The 18,122-nt window shown below is 50.5% G+C and overlaps 1 protein-coding gene and 1 non-coding gene across 3 annotated transcripts; one reads left to right on the top strand and one right to left on the bottom strand.

The window, feature by feature from the left end:
• Positions 1–2,555: 2,555 nt before the first annotated feature.
• TRNAC-GCA lies at positions 2,556–2,627 on the bottom strand. Its single transcript has one exon. It is a non-coding gene; the product is annotated as a tRNA-Cys (tRNA).
• Positions 2,628–4,521: 1,894 nt separating this feature from the next.
• On the top strand, positions 4,522–13,503 carry LOC123356301 (dickkopf-related protein 3-like). Of its 2 annotated transcripts, none has more exons than XM_044999439.1 (4): positions 4,522–4,653; positions 11,959–12,139; positions 12,648–12,843; positions 13,412–13,503. In XM_044999439.1, the coding sequence occupies exons 1-4, from the start codon at positions 4,633–4,635 to the stop codon at positions 13,470–13,472; spliced, it is 459 nt and encodes a 152-aa protein (XP_044855374.1). In that variant the 5' UTR covers positions 4,522–4,632; the 3' UTR covers positions 13,473–13,503. The 2 variants fall into 2 exon arrangements, with proteins under 2 accessions (XP_044855374.1, XP_044855372.1); XM_044999437.1 differs by lacking the exon at positions 4,522–4,653 and adding an exon at positions 9,808–9,909.
• The last annotated feature ends 4,619 nt before the right edge of the window (positions 13,504–18,122 follow it).

Raw genomic sequence — 18,122 nt, 5'->3', positions numbered from 1 at the left:
GCTGCTTTTACAGAACCAGACTAACACGGCTACCCCTCTGATGCTTTGCTCCTGAGGCCCATCCCGATCCCGTTTCTTGCAATGTCCCTTCTGCTCTTGGAAGCAGCCTGTCCCGGCCTCCTGCTTTACAATTCACTTACACCCCTGGCGAGGAGGCAGAGTCAGTGCTCTGCAGCCCAGCCTACATTGCTGCTGGCTTCCTGGCATTCACATTGTCCTGCTGCCCCCTAGTGGCACAAAAGGAAATAAAGCCTCATTCTTCATTTATTTTGGTTGTTTTCATGCAATATAATCCACACCCCACTCTCCTATTCCCCCTTCCCCTCTCCCAGTCCCATTCCCAGGAAATTGAAACCAGAACCTCCTGCCTTAGCACCACCCTTTACTGAGAGCTCTTCAGGGCTGTCTCTTACTCTGGGAGCCCTGATTTCAGTTGGCCTCTAGGCGCTACTGTATATTAAACATGAGCAGCAATAATGCATCTGTTCCTTTTTCCAGCGAAAAGGTTACCCTGGGGCTGGAAAAGGAGATGGCAGAAGACAGCAAGAGAGCTAAGGCCCAGATGCTCGTTCGAAAGCGAAGCACCTGAAGCCAGATCGACCCGCCTGGCCCGATTCTCAGAGAATGCTGCCGTCAGGCGTTGTGGCTTGGCAGCATGGCTGAGACTCAGCCTGCTTGGCAAAGCCCCATATAAGCCCTACCTAGGCACCCAGCAAATAAACAATCAGAGGAAGGGCGGGACTAGGAATAAGAGGGTGGCATTTAGAAAGCGGGACAGTGAATATAAAGAATAGCTTCTTGGCAGAGATGACTGGAGCTAGGGTCTTTGCTCTAGGGAAAGGTGGGACCCCCATCCCATAGGGCAGTTACGATCAGACTAAGCAAAATGCTGGCAACAGGGGATAACTCGGCACTGTCCAGGCTAGGGACTAGATGCCTGCTAAGTCTTGCCCAGCTTTTGATTCCACCCCCCCCTGGTTTGTTATTGTAGGGTTGCTCAGGAGGGCTGGGCAGAGAGACACATTGTGCCAGAACCCTTGTGCCATTGTAAAGCAGATCCCTCTGCTCCACTCAGCCAGCGGGGACAGGGGAACACCCTGCTCCCACTCCTGTCCCCTTGTATTTCACCCCACTGCGACAGGTCGCCGAGAACAGCTCCCCTTTCACTTCAAGCCCCATGAGGCACTGCCTCGGCTCTCCCAATGCATCTCCTGTCTAGGTGTCTCTCCGGGTCTGACTTCGCTGCTCTGGAAGTCAGTGGCAAGACTCCCCTGGACTCCAATGGAGCAGGCCGAGGCCTGTAGACAGTAATGCTTCTTGGGGGGCACCCTTTCTAGTGCTCCCAATAACAGCCTAGAGTCCTTAGACTAAAGTCCCCCTTCCTGGGGCTCCATATAGTAACAGGCTTAATCCACCGCAAAGGAGATGTAGGTGAGATATTAGGAAAAACTCTCTCACTCTACGGCAGTTAAGACCTGGAACAGGCTTCCCAGGGAGGCTGTGGAATCCCCGTCACTGGAGGTTTTTAAGAACGGGTTGGACAAATGCCTGCCAGGGATGGTCTCTCGGTGTATGTGGTCCTGCCTGAGCACAGGGGGGTGGGTTTGATGAGGTCTCAGAGACCCTTCCAGCCCTGCAGTTCCATGATTAAGCCTTTAGGGATTGCAGTGAACACCGGCACTGTGAAGGCTAAGACCTTCCCTTTTGGGGCTTCCAATTTCACACCCAATCCAGAAGTCCAGGCTCCCAGGTCTCCCTCCATTCACCTCTGAGCCAGGGGACTGTCAGTCCCACTGCAGCTCCTGGTGCCTCTAGAGAGTCTTTTCTTCCCAAGTCTCATCCTGCCCAGTCTCTGGACCCAGCTCCAGCTTCCCTCCAGTTCAGGCATATCATATCCTTGCCCACCAGTCATTCTCCCTTCAAACTACCTGCCCTGCCCTCCTCAGTCACTGGGCAGCTGGGTTTTTATCCTGCTCAGGAGGTAGCCACTTTCCCCATCTTGTCTGCAGCTCCCCTAAACACCTGCTCCATAAAGGGGCCATGGCATGGAACAGGCTGGGCTGGCTGCAAGTGAGACCCCTTCCTCCCTGTTCCAAGCTGTCTTTATCTCCCAGGCCGGATACAGCGCCCAATACATTGGGGGCACTAAACAAAGAAGAAAAACAGAACTAATTCCTGAGAACCCGTGTGGATCCCAGTGCTGGCAGTTGGACCCTGACTCTGCTTACAGCGAGAACTGCAGGGTCACAGGAGTCTAACTGAGATATATTCTCTGTAGCAACCCCTGCCTTTCTTGCCATTGGACTGGAACTGGAGAAAGACAGAAAATGAAACGGATTAAACAGTTCCAGAGATTCTCTCCGCCCCCCACAGCCTCCTTTGGTTTTACAAAAATCTTTAGATGGGGTGGAAAGACTCCCTTAAATAAAACTGCTCAATGGAGATAGGAGGGGTAATTTTAAGCCCAGCACTGATGCTGCAGGAGCTACAAAAATAATTGCCCATTACAACATTTGCTGACAAGTGGGGATCTTCTGTCAAAAATTATTAAAATGAGGGGGCACCCGGATTTGAACCGGGGACCTCTTGATCTGCAGTCAAATGCTCTACCACTGAGCTATACCCCCTCTGCTGGAGAAAAAGGGAGGAAAGTATTCTCTTATAGAGTGGATTGCACAAGCACAGCTGTAAATTTAACTGGGGATTGGCAATATGTTACAGCCAGCGCCTAAAACAACCACCCACATAATGGGTGGAAGCTGAGCTGTGGGGAGTGTTTGCACAGGGAATGACTCAGACTGCACAGCAAAGCTTTAAACAGCAACAGCCTGGGGGGAGACTTAAGCCTTTTCATGAATGCTGGGTTGTTGGATGTTAAACATCACAAAGACTCTTGATGTGCAGCAGATTTATCCATTTTTGAAGACGAGTTGGGGCTAATCTGATTCTAGTCTGACCTTCTGCATAGCACAGGCTGGAGAATTCCCCCCAGAGATTCCTGCATTAAACCTAATCACCTCTGGATGAAGCAGAGTGAATCCATCTATCTGTAGACAGCTGTCTACACTGCTCCACATCTGGGGTGCAGCTCCTGCAGGCCGTGAAACCCGTAGGGCAGGAGAGACATCAATTAAATGGCAGCCACCAAAACATGCTGCTGACATATTCCCGACCCAGACAAAACTGGGCCTGGCTGGTGGCGGTCTGAAAGGGGCGGGCAATACCTGCTCGGTATGTGGCGTGCCCCCTGTAAGAGAGGCGTTGCAAGGCCATAGCCAGAGGCTGGACTCAGGGGTGTAATAGCCATTCTGTCATAAGCCCAAGGGAAGCAGGGCCTCTATTCAGAGAGGAAACAAAGTATTAATCAGATTCTTAAAGGCAGCGTGTCCTTGTGGACGGAGCACTGGGCTCAGGAGAAATGGGTTTCGGACCCAGACAAGTTACTTTCCCTCTTTGTGCTTCAGTTTCTCCATCTGTAAAATGGGGATAATGCCACTGACCTCCTTTGTAAAGCGCTTGGCGCTCTATAGAGGCAAAGCACTGGATGACATGGCATTTACAAAGGGAAGAAAATAACCCAAGACCTTTAACTCTTTCCACCCTGGTATTTTCCTCACTGGCAGGTAAATGGACGTGTCAGTGAAATTATATAGACCGTGGAAGCTGCACTGGTTGCATTTTGAATAGGTATCACTCTAGCTTAAGCAATCTCTGAACGCTTCCCCCATTCTTCTAGTACCAGACTGGTTGATTTTGAATCTAGTTGTCCCAAGCAAGGCGGTTCTAATCCCCCCCTTTCCTTGACAGACAATTCCACCAACGCATTCATCCGACTGACGTTTCCCTGAGGACTTCATTTCGTCCCTAGTTATCTGCAGCCAAAATATTTCATTAGCTTAGAGCTAAGGGTTCCCAGGGCGGCCTCATTCCCCAAAGGTGGCCACAGGTAAACCTCGGAAAGCCAGGAAATAGAGACTTACAGTGGGACTCACGACAACCCTGGAAAGCCAGGCCATGAAGAGTGGTGGTTTCTTGCCCCCACTCACTGCTTACATCCTTTAATATATGTCATCACTCGCCCCACCTGCCCCCTTAGTGATTGCTTGGAAAAGTCCAGATGATCACATTTTAAAAGACCTCACGCATGTAAAATGGCACCCCAGGCGAGGAGTGTCTTCGGTGACCCCCCATTTTATATTGTTGCATAGATAGTGGGTCGATAAATATCTCTGGCATCCCATTAACTATATCCTTCATTAGGCGCTACTTACACACTTCTTCAAGTCTTAAAAACACAAGTACACTTGCACATTTACACACTAAAACAAAGTTCACAGTATCGCAGCTGGGCACTCACTTCACTTCACTTCATTCTTATATCTCACTGTCGTTCTCAGAAAGTCTGGAAGGTTCTACAAAGGTCCAGAACATCCTAGGAGATGCATCCATCTACAGAACACCTGAAGCATGTGACTTCAAACATTCTATTTTCCCTTTTGTCGCTAACCACAAACATAGAACCCCAAGCCCGGCTCCCCCCCGCCCCAAGCGCTTGTCTGGGTTGCCTGCCCCTAAATCCGACCCTGATGGTAGACGTCGGGGACAGAGGAAAACCGGCCTCGAGCAGTCATAATGATAAAAGAACCCACAAAGGTTAGATTCAGATGTGCTCTCTGGAGCAGAGATTATTAACCCGTCCGGAGAGTGTATGGCCCAGCCCAGTGAGAGCTGTGCTGGTTCCACTGGGTGCCCTGGGAGCTAACAGAAATGGCTGGTTGTAGCTGATATGCAGCAGGGACCAGGATTTCGCAGAGATCTTGACCAAATGTGACAGGGACAAATGCCCAGCTGGAGACTGATAAAAGGAAACTGCCCTGATCAGTGATAATGCCCTAGGAAGCTAAATAAACATTTACTATTTAAGACTCTCTATAAACACACAGCAAATCAAGGGTAGAACTGAGAGAACTCCTGATTCCCAGCCCCTGCCTTAAGCACTAGCTACTCTGCTTCCTGGAGCCTAGAATAGAACCCAGGTGTCCCGTTACCCATGCCAGGAATCTGCTGCCAGAGCCTGTTTTCAAAAGACTTCTTAGAATCACCCGAGTGAGCAGTCCCCTTAGTGGACATTGCTCCAGCAACAGCTCCAGTGCCGCTGCGGGGAGCCTGCAGGGGCCAAGGGAAGGGGCATATTTACCCATTCAAATCTAAAACTAGATTTGGATCCCATTTTATTTATACCCACAAAACTGGGGAGGACCACTGACTTCAACAGGAGGAGAATTTGGTCCTCTGGAAGGTATATGCGGCCAGCTTGAACTGCATTTTGCCAAACACAAAGCAGGAGAGGGAGTCATACCATCCCTTATTTGATGCCAAGCCAAACACAACACACTATCCCCTCAGCTTCAGGGCTTGCTAGTATTGATTACAACATGGCTAGCTAGCAATTTATTTCATGCTCAGCCTCCACTGTCTCAAACATGAGGAAATGTGCAAGCGATAGTCCCTCAATCTATCAAGGACATCACATCGGAAAGCATGGAAACAAAACACCTCTGTGCCTAGGAGGGTTGTCAGTTTTGGTTGGATGTATCCTGGGAGGTTTCGTCACATGACATAACCTTTAATTCAAGATTCATCTGTAATTCCTGGAGACTCCCAGACAATCCTGGATGACCGGCAACCCTAGTGCCTAGGAGAAAGGAGAGGGCTGGCAGAGCTAGCATCAAGCTCCAGAATAACTGGGCACCTGATTAGCCAGTGACTAATGGACGGGGGAATCAGACCTCAAACAACGCGAAGCCCTCCCACGGGCACATTTTACCAACCTCTGACAACACCTTTTTCTACTTTGGAGACCCTGCTATTTGTAATCCCTGTAAGAGCCGCACATCAGCAGATCTCAAAACACTTTAAAGAGGAGGGCAGGAGCATCACCCGGTTTTACACATGGGGAAACGGAGGCCAACCAGCTGGCCTGTGAGAGAGCAAGGAATACAGGGCAGCTTGCCACACCGGTAGCAGAGCATCTTGTTAAATTGGGTAACATGGGACCAGCTGACTGAGCACAGAATTCTCTGGCCTCCTTTCTAGGGGAAAGGAGACGATCACACAAAGAATCTGATTCCGTCTCCTTTCCTTCAGTGCTTTTGTCTCCTGGTGCTCACCCTTGGCCTACCGCCCACCCCACCCACACAGCTCCCTTCACAAAGCTCTGGGACAAAAGAGGCCCCAGTGACATTACCCTCCCTACACTGGCAGCTAGTTAATATGTACATATTGTTTTCCTTAAGGGCCGAGCATGACGGGTTTTTTGGCTGTGGCACTTTGGATCCAGCAGGCCCCAGAGCAGGAAGTCCCTCTGGCGAGGCACTAATTTTGCTTCTCACAAGTGCAGGATCCAGCGATACTCCAGAAGAGGATCTGTGAGAGGCTCCCATTAAAATCGGGACAATTCCCAGCTTTTCGCGACCAAGCGGCAATAAGCCTAACAGCAGCATTGTCCATTCCGACCCCCTCAAAAATCACGAGTCAGGTGCTAAAATCACGAGATCAATCTACCAATCGCGAGATTTCAAACAGTAACACAGCTGGGGTTCTGTTTAGTGGACTGATGGTTTCTGAGCTGGCAGTGTGACGTTTCCCGCTTTCCTCCACCACCGTGAAGGACAGAAACTTACTTTGAAAGCAATGCTACCGTGGTCAACTTAACTATGTCGCACAGGGTATGAAATTTTTCACAGCCCTGAGCAAGGTAACTAGATTGATCTAAGTTTTAGGTATAGACCAGACCTGAGAGTTTCACTTAATCACATGACTCCAGGAGCTGGGATTTTAAAACCAAACCTAATTAGCTGGCAACTCATAAGAGTCCAAATCACCATAGGGTGTAACTATCCTAGAGGGCAGGGAATTGCCAAGTGGGAGAAGATATAAATAGGAAGAACGAGAGGAAATGAAGGAAGTCTGGACAGCGTAATTCAAGTGAGGTCTATGCAGGGAAGCAACAGAAGCTTCAGCATTGGGGATATTAAACCTAGAGGGTAAGGAGATGACCCACCATAACCATGATCTTCCTGGTTAGCTAGCTGCTGTGGGTGAAATTCACCCACTGTGCAGAGAGCTGGTACAAGGCCTAGCCATCCCTCATGTCCCCTAAGCGGGACATCAGTGGGGCTTAGGAGTGTATTTTTACTTACTGTAAAATATATTAAAGAGTCAGAAACCTGAGGGAGGGGTGTGGGGTGGGAACATCAGCCACTGCTAAACCTTCTTGATTGAGGGAGGCAGAGGCAGCATTGTCTCCTGAGGAATCCTCTCAGAGGAGAGCATTTCCTTGTTTGCCCACAGCTGGTCATTCCACTCAGCCCCCCAGCTGGGCCAATTTGTCCAGAGGAGCAGAAGATAAGGCTCCCAGCGCCAGGCAAACACGGTCATTTGCAAACCCATTAGGGGAGGTGCTAAACACGTCCCCCTGAGGGTTTGTCAGGAGGATGAGGTGACAGGTTGGGAGCACTTAGATAAACTATCCCAAGGGACAGTCTAGGGAGCTGGGGCTAATAACATGCTGCACAGACCCAAAAGGATTGCCCCGTTACATCAGGGTGGGGAAACTGAGGCATGGGGAGAGGGAGTGACTCCTCCGAGGTCACACAGTGAATCAATGTAAATGGAACCTAGGAGTCCTGGCTGCCAGTTCCCATGACTAGATCACCTTCCTCGTCTGAGCTGGGGATAGATCCAAGGGGTCCTGACTCCCAGTCTGGTGCCCCAAAACAGGACAGAAAGTAGCAGGGCACTGCGCACACCACGGGGTGGTTTCTAACAGGCAGGGAAGCTGGGAGGGCATGGACTCTGCTCAGGATCCTTCCTTTGCTCTGTGTGATCTACCAAGGGGGTGTTTGCAGACCGGGCTGAACAGCGCCTCGTAATGTACCTGCAACCACAGAAGCATATACAGACTCGGACAAGGAACTGGGCTCCAGCGGGGCCTGTGACAGATCCTTAATAGTGACTCCCTTCCCAGAATAAGGCCCTGGTCATCCCACAGCCACTGCTAGCCAAGACTAGCCCCAATTTCCGGTCCAGGATTTGGAATTTTTTAGAGTCATGAGCTAGCCAAGCCATCCTCTGGCCTAGCCCCCCAAGTACCCTGGGCTGGACAGCTGCTAGAAACAGCTTCTGACTGGAAATGAGCAGAAAACCAGGCCCAGCACCCAAGCATCCCCAAAGCCTAGATCCAGACTGTACGGCTGCGCCCTGCTTCCTAGACCTCAAAAGAGCTGAGTTCAATCCCTCCATCTGCAACAGGCTGCCCTGTGTGACCTCAGGCAAGGCACTTTGGTGCCTTGCTCCCACTGAAGTCATTAGGAGTTAGGCACCTAAATAGCTTTGAGGATCTGTGCCTCAGTTCTTCTGTCTGTGAAATGGGGGCAGTCTGCCTTGTCTATTTAGCCTGTAAATTCTTTAGGGATGGAGCTGTCTTTACAAGGCCAGGATATACCCAGGCCTGGCAGAATTCCTTTTTTATAATTTTGACAGATCATATCGGTGTTTAGTTTTAAACATCATTTTAAGCATTGCTGTTATTCTTTTCTCCTGCTGATAATAGCTCATCTTAATTAATTAGCCTCTTACAGTTGGTATGGCAACTTCCACCTTTTCATGTTCTCTGTATGTATATATATCTTTTTACTATATGTTCCATTCTATGCATCTGATGAAGTGGGCTGTAGCCCACGAAAGCTTATGCTCAAATAATTTTGTTAGTTTCTAAGGTGCCACAAGTCCTCCCGTTCTTTTTTCTATTTCAGTTTTCACAGTTGCAGGAAATTTGAGGGGGTGGGGAGAGAGACACAAAAATTATTTAATGACAATAGACATTGAGATTCAAAAACTTTATAACCATTAAAGCACAAATTGTCAATATCACATGTCCAAATATACCAATCAACTGTCCACAAGTTAACCTCTGATCAGTTCTCCGGCAGCACTTTTCTTACTTGGCTTATCTGTCCATTTTGATTATCGCCAATGGAAATATTTTCTTCCTTGGTTTGTTTGTGTTCTGTAAAATTGACATTTCCCAGTAAAAATCGAATCCTTCCAAGCCTAGAGATAAGGCAGCTAATAATAACAATGCTGTGGCTAGCACATTTCAGCTGTAGTGCAGACGGGGACTTTCCTGGAACGGCCGCATCCAAACATATTTCTGGTCAGAGAAGTGAAACTGACGCTCTTGTTTTCTGTTTCACTTACTGACACAGAGGAAGAGAATTCGATCAGAATACACCTGCCTGGCCCTACATTCTGTGAGCCAGTGTGTGTTAGGGCCTCAGACGCGTCCCCAGCATGGCCCCCATGAGCCATTGGCTTTGTGCGGTCCCAGCCCTTGTACACAGCACGCTGAGACCTGCAACTTACATCCCCCACAGAAGGCATTAAGCGGCTGGACTCTGGCTAATGGGTGTCCGGATCCCGGGGCTGCCCCTCGCGTGCTCAGTGAGCCTAGAGCCAGACTGCCGGGGGCTCGTTTATTTTGGGGGCTGTTTTGGGAAGGCCGGTGATTATGCTAATCCTTTAACCCCTGATTGCCTCCTCCTTCCCATTAGATGGTCAAACAGCTTTAGCAGCAGGGGCTGAGATAGGCCCTAGACTATATAAACCCGGGGGCAGGCGCTGGGTTTCCTATCACTCCAAAGGGAAGATCCTCGCCCTACCATTTGCCAGATCTTCATCATGTGGGCATCTCCTGCCAGGCTCTGGCTCCTCTCCTTGCTCCTGTGGCCCCGGCCTGCTGCGCACGGCTACATCTGGGCGTGGTTGTATTCTATGCCCTACCACGCCCCAGACGAGGCCGCCCTCTCCAAAAGCCCCAGCCCCCTGGCCGACAGCAAGGAGATTGCGGTAAGCAAGGGATGGGTGGGCACTTGCCCTGCAGCCTTCAGCCTGCCTGGCTTGACTGTAGGGGCCCAAGCATCAGAGTGGGGGAGGGGGTCTCTATTTCTCCTTGTGCATCCTGCAGCTAACAGGCCGGCCTTTGCAGTGTAATATGGGGTGCATACGACTAGTGGTTAGAGCCCGGGATTTTTTGAGGGTGGAGGAAAGAGTCAGAACTCCTGGGTTTTATTCTCTGATCATGGGAAGGTATCTGCTCTATTAGCTAGAATGAGGCACCAGGACTCTTGGGTTCTATCCCTCCCTGTTACTGCATGTCCTATGGCAAATCAGGGCCTTGTAAAATTAATAGGTGACTTTTCATTGACTGCACAGGTCCTGTAATCTCACTGTACCTCATTTTCCCCTACTATAAAACAGGTGCATTTATGGTATAGAGGTTAGCGTTGCTGACCTCTAGGCAGCTGGTCCTAGGGCAATTCCTAGCCAATGCAGCAGTACGTTTGGTGCCCTTTGATAGTCTACTGCAGTGGTTTTCAAGCCGTCGTCTGTGGACGCCTGGGGGTCTGCAGACTGTGTCTAAGATTTCCAAAGGGGTTCACACCATTTGAAATTTTTTAGGGATCCGCAAATGAAAAAAAAACTTGAAAACCACTGGCCCAGTGGGTAGAGGAAAGGACTGTTGCATGCTTTGACAGAGCACCACCAGTTGTCGCACCAATCCTGATTCAGAGGCAGAAAAAACCCCTATCAGGTGCTCCAGTGGCACAATTGGTTAGCGCAGTGTACTTATAAGGCAGTACTTGACAGAGCAATGCTGAGGTTGTGAGTTTGAGCCTCACCTAGAGCAGGTGTTTTATGGGTATGGAATTCTCTGGATCCATTGGACCTCCTAAAAATGGGCCAAACAGGCAACAGAGCAGGGGTTCTGGGGACCCCTCAGGCGGTAGAGAGGTTATTACACAGGGGGTTGCGAGCTGTCAGCCTCCACCCCAAACCCTGCTTTGCATCCAGCCTTTATAAGGATGTGTGAAAGGGGTCACCAGTACAAAAATTTGAGAACTACTGTAATAGAGGGTCCCTCTGGCCTCAAAAATCGATAGACACTCACAAGAGGTGTGTGAAGCTTTAAGCAGTTAATGACTATGAAAAGCTTCCCTACCTGGGTGTTTTAATCCTTAAGGGGAAACAGCCACATATATCTTACATATCACATAATCAGTTCTTGAGCTGTGTTATTAGACGCCCCCCCCCCCAGTTACTAATCCAGGAGGAATGTTAAAAATAGAACTAAGTTGGGAAATGCTTCCCCCCTCCCCACAAAAATTCTTGCAAACACTAATTTTTTGTCCATGCTCATTGAAATGTTTCTTTGCAAAACCAAAAATGTTAGGGGGTGGGGGAAGGGATTGGGGTTTTTTGGTTTAAAAAAATGTAGCTGGAAAATTTTCAGCCGATTACAGCTCAGATGTGGCTGATCTGTTTCACTTTGTTTTCTAAGTTTCACTTCTTAGTTCTCATGCACTAGCTCAGCATTGCAATGGTTAAATCGAAACCGTACAAAACCTCACCCTGTTTTTACAGAGGCTTTATAAAAGAAAACCAAGGAAACATTCCTAGTCATGGCAAACTATTTTTTTCTACTGAAGCTACATCGCCGGCTATAACTTCCTAACAGCGCCTTGGTTAGAAAGAGCCTCAGACAAAGAACGGCTTAAAACAAACCATAAATTCTGGAGTGAGTTATACAAACTGTGTCTGTCAGGAGTGGCCTGCTGGCTTTGAGCAGCCCTAACCCATATGCTTAGTACAGAGGTTCTCAAGGACTTAATCATTATTTTGACTATGTGCTAAGAGCGCCAGTAACGGACCAGGTCCATAAGATGTCAAGTGCTTGGCAAACACAACAAAACATGGTCCCTCCCGCAAAGAACTCATGTGCTAGGAACTCAGCTCTGAGGGCTGCTTCCCTCCTCCAACCCCCCCCCCCCCGCCCTCCACCAAGGAAGCAGCAGGGACGTGCCTTTCCCATCTGACCTTGCATCATCTCTTCCCCAGGCGGCCACAACGTGTAGCCAGGACCGACACTGCGCCCACGGGCTCTTCTGTGATAAGCACTTCCGGCTGTGCTGTCCCCTGCGCCAGGAGGGGCAGTACTGCCGCTGCGACACCCACTGTGCCAGGGGCCTGAGCTGTATGTTTGGCAAGTGCCACAGGACCGTGCCGGACGGGCAGGAGGGTAAGGCACGGAGAGGAGCCGCTTTCCAGGCCTGAGTTGCCCTTATCCCATCCCTGGGCTTTAGGCGTGGCCAGGGTGGAGGAGCTCCTGTTGTTCTGAAACTGAGCACTGGGCCTGCGGGGGACCCTGGCGTAAGGCAGAGCAGCCTCCCAGCTGCTGTAATTTACACCTGGCCACTGGGAGACAGAGACTAGCCATAGGGCAGAGTGCTCCAGCCACGCCCCCTGACCCCATGCCTCCCCTAGGAGGCGGGGCAAGGCACAGCCATGGGGGGTCCAGCTCCTGCACCCGGAGGAGTGGGGTTTCTCTGGGAGGCTGGTCCAGCCGCAGAGTCTGCAGAGGAGGAGGCTCTTGCACCAACAAGATGGGAGGGACTGGGTGCTATGTTGGGTGGGTTGGAAAGTAGCAAGAGAGGCAGGCTGTGGGGTCCCGGGCAGTGGGGGGAGGGAATGGATGAAGCCCCGCCCTGCCTGCCTATCCCTCACCACCACCCCCCGTCTGCCCCCAGGTGCTCGCTGCCGGCAGGACAAGGACTGTGGCGTGGCTGCCTGCTGCGCCCGCCACCACGGCGAGCTGCTCTGCAAGAAGAGGCTGGGAATGGACGAGAGCTGCTTTGTGCCCCAGGGAGGCTTGGCCTTCAGCATCAACCAGGTCTGCCCCTGCCAGGAGGGGCTGGTGTGCAGGACTGGGGCTGCTGGCAGAGAGTGAGTGTGGGGCACGCTCAGGGCCTGGAGATATTGTGGAGATCCTGCCTGGTGTGGGGCAGGACTCTGGGATAAGGCGGGGAGGGGCTTTCATGCTATCAGACCTGCCAGGACAGAATACAGCAGGTGGTGCAGGGGCATTAGCGAACGCCTGGCAATGCTGGATGCATTGCCCCTGCTCTTTACTTGAAGGGGATAGTGGGTTATACTGATCAGAGCAGGGGCACGGGACCCAGGACTCCTAGGTCCGAACCCAGGCTCTGGGAGGAGAGTGTGGTCTAGTGGTTAGCCAGGACTCCATCCTGCTCGCTCTGAGGGTATGAGCTCTGGTGGATAGAGTAGGGGAATTTTGCAAGTTTTCTGGGTGCTATTCCACTGACTCCTTGGGCGAGTCCCTTCCCCACTTTGTGCCTCAGTTTTTCCATCTTTAAAATGGGGATACTACCCACCCACCCCCAATGCATGCTGTGCAATTCCAGGGTGGGGAGGAGAAGGGCAGAACAGAAATGCCTGTTCTGAGCCTAGTCACCCTCTGACCCCTGGATCGCTCCCTTCTTGTCCCCTCCAGGAAAGCATTCGAGTATTGGCAGGATAAAAGTGACTGGAGATGCATGAAGCCCTTGCTGTAGAGAGGAGGTGACTGTGCATCCTTCCCTGAGGACAAGAGCTCTGTATTTATTCCTTGTAAATAGCATGTACATAGACCTGCTCTCAAATAAACATGTAAGATTCTTCAGCACTCAGGGGCCTGGCTTTTTATCAATGGCGGCTCTGAGCCACCAGGTTAAACCATTGAGCTATAACACGACCTGATGCTTCAAAGCACTGGCAATAATGCCCTAGATTTCTGCACATCGTTGTGGGTGTGATCGCTGTATTCTCCTATAGCGTGTGCGTTCATGGGCATAGTTTTGCTGTACTCTGTGTGCATGTGTGTACATACTGGGGAGACCTCACACTGCTTCCTATATCCCTCATGGCAATCAGTGCAGTATTGGAAGCCTGATGTTCGATTACCCTTATCGTAGCCTGCAGAATTCAATTTCTCTTTGTGTGGAGATCAACACAAAGGTAGGGTAGCTGCTCCCAGGAAAAGAGAGAAGGTAGCACCTGCAAGTGAACCACAGATTTCTTGATCTGCAGTCAAATGCTCTACCACTGAGTGACACATCTCCCCCGCTGCCTTACCGCTTACATTACCTGCTCATAAGGCCAGCTGGCAATAAGTACTATCACCCTGTTGCCTAGTGACTGTCTGGCGCAGCGTGAGCAGAGGAGATGCAGCATGTTACATGGCTCCGAACAAATAAGTTAGGCCTAATGGTTCTGTTAATCAGGGCAGGCGTAGCCGAAAGGGCTCAGTGTTACAAAGATCCAGTAGCCCTATGGCTACCGCAGCTGTCCCCCTCGGCACGTGCAGGTAAATGCAATTCAAAGCAATCCACAGGCAGGGTTTGATTCCTAGAGAGCCTGCATTGAAAGAAGGCGTGGTTTGGAGCATGCCACTGCTTGGGTTTCAATGCCCTGGTGAAACCAGGGAATTGTGGTCTTTAGCACTTTGGCACAGTTCCACTGGATACGCAATTCTGTAATAAAACACAAGGGCCCAGAGCTTCAGAAGTATTTTGGTGAGGTAGATGCCTAAATACCTTTGAGGATCTGAGCCAAGGTGCCTCTTTCATATCCCAGACGTCCAGCGCTGCAGTGCAAAGGAAACATGCAGGTTTAGCTACCTTTTGTAGGGCACCACAGCACCACCTGAGTACAAAGTGGGGCTAGCTCCGTGGTCGAACATTTGACGACAGCTCAAGCAGTCCCTAGTTCAAATCCAAGTGCCCCTTGGATAGGACTTTTTTTTAACCTCTGGAAATCATGACACTAGTCTAGTGCAGTGAGGTGCTGGGCCACAAATGGGCATCCATGATGCTACCAAAATACAAGGAGTGAGAAGCCATAGCGCATCCCGTGAGGCGCTATTTCAGCAGTTTCACCTATTGCCTTCATGGGTAGAGATGTGGCCTTCGGTCCCCTTTCAGGCTGATTTTTCCCCCCTAACTTCAGCTCCCAGCCCATGGCTCTTTCTCCTTGTCTCCGCTAGATTAACAACATTACCAGCCCTGTGCTCACAATTCTGCAAAAATCAAGAGATTGTATTTAAAAAAGAAAAACCACTCGTGATGTTTAAGTCATTGTGGGTTCTTTTGACTTGCCTTCTGCGTGTGCTGGGTCATATGTTCAAGCTTCTCTGAGGAGGTGGGGCGGCAGCAGCAGCAGCGCGAGGCTCATGTGTTGTATCTAAAGCTTATGGACTAGAGCAGGTGGGAGCAGACACGGTACATGCATGAGAACACTAGAAGGCACTCAGGCAGAGGAAATGAAGTTAAAATGGGAACTGTTGCATTTTTGAGAGTTCACGTAAAGAAAGAATCTAATTCAGCCCTTCTGCCCACTTGCTTATTGCAGGCACAATAGAGCATCTTAACTTCCTGCTCTGGGCTGCTGAATGTTTTTGCTAAAACGATGAGCAGTGGAAGAGTTAAGTGTTGAGATTTAAATGAATATCAGTAGGTTCCAGAGTTAACACACCCTTGTTATTAATGTGAGAGTTCACACCTCTCTAAGCTATTGTCTCAGGCCATGTGCAGACTCAGGAAGAAAATGCCCCAGCAATTAAAATCAGGAAGCTTCTCTTCACAGTCAGGAACATGCTTTTTAAAAAATATTAAAGTTGGGATTCTAGACCACAGATCTGTGGCACGAGGCAGAATCCAGGACAAGTTCAGAGCCCTGCGTATATGAGACAGCTGCTACCAGCCTCAGGCACTGGGCACTCTACCTCTCCCATGGCACCAGTGCTTGTTCACCTGCCCTCCCCTTATTAGTGGCTGAGTTGTGTTAATTAACTAATTGCTCATGTCAGAGTCATTTCCCCAACATGTGGAGCACGGCCTATTCCAGGCCTTAGTGCATGAGCCCAGGAGTTGAATTCCAGATCACATAAGTGTAGGCTGACTAGGAGTCAGGACTCCTGGGTTCCATTCCCAGGTCTCCTGGTGACTCTGTGCGACCTTGGTAAAGTCACTTAGCCACGGCCCTACTTGGAGCCCAGCGCTCAGCCCACTAGACAGCAATGCCGACCTTTCCCACAGAGACAGGAAGCCAACAGGGGTGGGGGAAGAGCCAGGCAATATTTTTTTTAAAGGAAGACCTGAAACTGTGTGGGCTCCTTTAGTCCCACACTCACCTCTGTGCGAGGTGGGGACAACCACCCCTCTCTAGTCCCAGGGCACACGGGAGGCTTGGCCAGTCAATGTGCAAGTGCTTTGAGATCCGCCAGAGGGAGGGGCAGCGGGTTGCCCAGCTGGAGGCGCTGCATCTGGTGCGGTGCCGGATCAACACGCTGATTATGATCAGCTGCCGCTGCACAGATCCCTGCCCTACAAAGCACCTCCCCGTGCTTCCTGTTTATGTCTCTCTGTAATGTCGTTAGGCCCAGCTGCCTCCCTGAGGTCTACGTACAGCTGTGAGCTCACGGGGTTTCCATGCAGTCAGAGACAGACACACGCACAGCTCTTCTCTCACATGGGAGGTAAAATTACCCCACAAGCAGGCTCCGCCCAATGCCCTGCTGACTCAGCTCAACTCCTAGGCCAGCGATGATCAGCTCCGTGTCGCCTGCAGCCTTTAACGTTGAGCCTGTGAGCCCAGCCCCTGGGAGAACGCACCCCACACCGGCACCGTATAACGCCCCCAGGGGCCCGGCTAGAGACTGGTCCTGCTGGCCACCTGACCGGCAATAGTGCAAAGTGCCCAAGAAACACTCACCCACTCCTGTCACGCAAGGGGCTCCGCATGCCCGAGGCAGAGGGGCACCTGCCCCCCATATCCCCTGGCTCCCGTACAGAGGGACTTCCCTATGCACCACTCAACTGGCCACAACCAGCACGGGGCAGGCTTCCATCCCACCGCACCGCAAGATACAAATCAGGTGATTGACCCACGGAATGGCCCGACAGGAAGAGGCCACAGGGCGAGTGGCGACAAGTTATCCAACATCCTCGACTTGAACCTCTTCCGATCGAAATAAAACTTTTTAAGGTGGCAGGTTCTGCCCCTCCTGTACATTAACCCTTTCTGAGCTGGAAAGGGTAAGACAATGGGACTGCAAGGGCAGGCTAGAAATGGCAAACAGAGGCCAGGAATTTTGTCACTGAACTTTGCTGCTGCCAACCAGGGTCCCAAAGCAGGCAAAGCCCAGCAGGCCACGTGTGCAATGGGATGGGTTTCTGTGGTGCTGATCGAAGGCAATGGGAGAAACTGACAGCTCAGACAAAAACACGCCGGTGGAATGTGTCAGCTTTAAAACATGGTGTTGGGGGTGGGGCTGTTATCTCAGGAACCCCTTGTTCCACTGACCCCAAATTTGGATCACTAATCCTCTCCTGAACTCCCATGAGGCATACTAAATTTTACGGCAATCCAAGCCAGCCTGTGGATGTTGGTGCCCTTCAAGGAAGTGTCCTTTGAACAATACGGCCTTCGCTACCTTCACTACATCAGAGCCGGCGCTCTGCTAGAAAGCAGAATTTGGCATGCAGACGTCATGGGTTTCCTTCCTTACCAATGAACGCTAAAATTAAACATGAATAGAATCCTCTTGGGCTCACGCTCCGTGCTGGAACCAGGAACAGTGATGGGTGTGTTTCAATGGTGCTTACAGACCCCGATTGAGATCGGGATGCCCCTGTGCTGAGCGTAAGACAGGCTCCCACCCTAGAGAGCTTAATATCCATAAGGCAGGGGACAGCTTTCCCAGGGACTGTCCCAAGACTGAAATGAGCTCCCCCTCAGGAAATTAACTCCCTCGCCTTCCACTCCAAGTGGCAGGTGCATTTCTTTGACCTGCCCATCTGCAACATAAAAACAGAGCAACGGGCACAGAGCTATTAATAAAAATTTTCCAAAATAAAACACTCCACTGCACACACACTTATCCCCCCATGGGGAGCAGATGAAAGAACAAAACACGTGACAGATGTTAGTCATGTTGCTTAATGCACTACTGGAAGGGGCTCTGGATGCCATCGTGAAGAGCACAATATATAAAGAAAACAAATAGACACATAAGCATCAAGTTGGGGGAAGGAAGGAAGGGTTTTTTATACCCATTTCACAGATGGAGGAACTGAGGTCCAGATCTTCAAAGCTATTTAGGCACCTAATTCCAATTGAATCCATGGAAGTTAGGCGCCTAAACTCCTTTTAGGATCTGGGCCTAA

Source organism: Mauremys mutica, chromosome 25, assembly GCF_020497125.1.
Source record: "Mauremys mutica isolate MM-2020 ecotype Southern chromosome 25, ASM2049712v1, whole genome shotgun sequence".
NCBI lineage: Eukaryota > Metazoa > Chordata > Testudines > Geoemydidae > Mauremys > Mauremys mutica.
This window is presented reverse-complemented; position numbering and strand designations above follow the sequence as displayed.